Source organism: Marmota flaviventris, chromosome 10 (genome assembly GCF_047511675.1).
Source record: "Marmota flaviventris isolate mMarFla1 chromosome 10, mMarFla1.hap1, whole genome shotgun sequence".
NCBI lineage: Eukaryota > Metazoa > Chordata > Mammalia > Rodentia > Sciuridae > Marmota > Marmota flaviventris.
The window spans coordinates 120821885-120824142 of record NC_092507.1 but is presented as its reverse complement, the minus strand read 5'-3'; the positions used below and the strand labels follow the sequence as shown (position 1 = coordinate 120824142).

Below are 2258 nucleotides of genomic sequence, written 5' to 3'. Positions count from 1 at the left end.
TGGCACCGAGCGGGAGCACGGCTGCTCTTCCTTCTGCAGGGCTGGATGCTGGCACAGCCGGGCACTGTCTCTCAGTTACTGTTGGGACATAACAGTCTAACAGGATGCTCCTCACTGTCAGCAGTGATCACAGGCAGACTGTAGGCTAAAGGACAGAGAAGAAGGTTCTGTATGCTTGATAAGCTTTGGAGATGAAGATGTTGCTGTGGAATTAGAGCAGCCAACTTTCCTCGTCTTGTCATGATCTCAATGAATCTTGAAGCTGTTACTTGCTCTTGGGTGGGCACTTCTGCTGGCAGGGAGGAGGAGGCTGCACAGGAGGGCATTTTTGCTGATACTGTCTAGGTGGACACGGCTCCGGACACTTGGGGGGTGGGCATGGCTCAGGGCACTTGGGGGGTGGGCATGGCTCAGGGCACTTTGGAGGTGGGCATGGCTCAGGGCACTTTGGAGGTGGGCACACTGGGGGTGGCTGGCAGGGCTGCTTGCACTGATGCTGTTGATAAGACATCCTTCTAGAGTCTCAGAATCTGGAAAAAAAAAAAAAAGAGATGACAGTGTTCACAAAAAGAGATTCCTACAGAGAAACAAGGCAATGGTTATGTAACATTGGGGACATTATTTTTCTCTCCCCGTGTATGACTTTGTGACTTCTCCCTTCTGTTTTAGTAATCTGTTTCAGACTTGGGGAAACCTCCTTTTATCTCACGCAATTTTTACTAAGAAAATATCTGTTTTAAAGAATTAAATAATGTCATTTGCATGAAAATAAAATCTCTAAGAAAGGCAGTCACAAGCAATCCCTATCATTATCTCATATGAAGTCCCAGTAGGCCGGCTAGGATACAGAGTACAGGGATGTTCTGGAAGAATTCAAGGGTCTCACATCTGAATAGACCTTTAAAAGGGACACTAAAAAGATACGAAAAAGAGAAAAATGCTTCATTCTGTCCTTTTCTTCAAAACAAATCTTTCCTATCATCTTGTTTTTTTTCTCTATGAATATCAAACTATCTACAAGACAAAAACACATCAATACAGTAAATCATTATGCTCCAGGGGTAAATTTCATTAAATAACATCTGTCCCACGATTATAATTTGGACCCACCAAACTCACCGTCTCCAGATTCAATTCAACACTTGATAAGACAAAAAGAAAGAGAAAAGTCAGATAAACTCAAGAAAAGTCAGATGGACTCACCAGGTTCTCCAAAGTGGATCAAGACTCAAGTACCAGGAGTATCCTATCCATCCATCAGAGGACCTCTTTATAAAGCTTGGGCTCCACCCAGGGGGAAGTTGAACTGCCTAAAACTGGGCTGGCCCAACAATTTCCTAACCAAAATGCAAATCCACCTGTAACTGGCTTGGCAGGGGCTCTGAAAACAACTGGGAAAAACTCTGACCCAGGATTTCCTCATTGAGTTCAGTGCTCCTGATACAGAGGCCCTGCCTTAGCCGAGTTTCAGGGACTGGTGGAAGAAGTGGGAGGATTGGAGGATTCTGACTGAGGAGCAAAGTTCCTCTTTCTTGAATGAGGTCAATAATCCCTTCCTGTCGTTAGCCTCCCCCAAAGCTTCAAGCTACCTGACATATTTGCTCCACATTAGCTGGTCAAAATGTCGCACCCTTTTCCAGCTCCACTTTCTTCATACAATTTGCTCATGTGCTAAACGGAAGAACTGAAAATGACCTGCAGGCTAGTCCCATTATCTCCTTGACAAGCCATAACAAGTCATGGTGACAACCATGGGCACGTCACCTCTCCTCCCTGGGTTTGAGTTTTTCTCTCTGAAATAACAGCTGCCTCTCAATTAGGATCATGACTGCACCGGACCATCTCTTGATCCCGTTCAAGCCTAAACCTTTTTCTTTCAATGGGTAGAACCCCAGATTTCTAAACATCTTGGCCTCTTTAAAGCTATCTTCCACTCAAAAAAAAAAAAAAAAAAAAGCACTTCTCTCCCAAGAGAGTTTGATTTCAGAGTGGATCCAGACTCCTCGGTATTTTTCTCCCTTCAAAGGTGTGTCCTGGAGCACTTTTATTTCTAAAAATGTATTCTTCGTCACCACATTAAGGAAATGGAAGCAAGTGAACAAAAACCACAAGCATTCATTCAGAATTTACTTACTGAGCCACACCTGTGTGGTCCCCTCGATGTTCACTACAGAATACAACAAGATGTGAGAACCACAACATCATGTAAGTGAGTAAATTTGGAGAGAAGAAAGTCTGAAATCTGACAATAGGACCCC

At 44.0% G+C, this 2258-nt stretch overlaps 1 protein-coding gene across 1 annotated transcript; it reads right to left on the bottom strand.

The window, feature by feature from the left end:
- Positions 1 to 265: 265 nt before the first annotated feature.
- LOC114106646 (small proline-rich protein 2I) lies at positions 266 to 511 on the bottom strand. Its single transcript, XM_027953692.2, has one exon. The coding sequence runs from the start codon at positions 509 to 511 to the stop codon at positions 266 to 268; it is 246 nt and encodes an 81-aa protein (XP_027809493.2).
- Between the last annotated feature and the right edge of the window lie 1747 nt (positions 512 to 2258).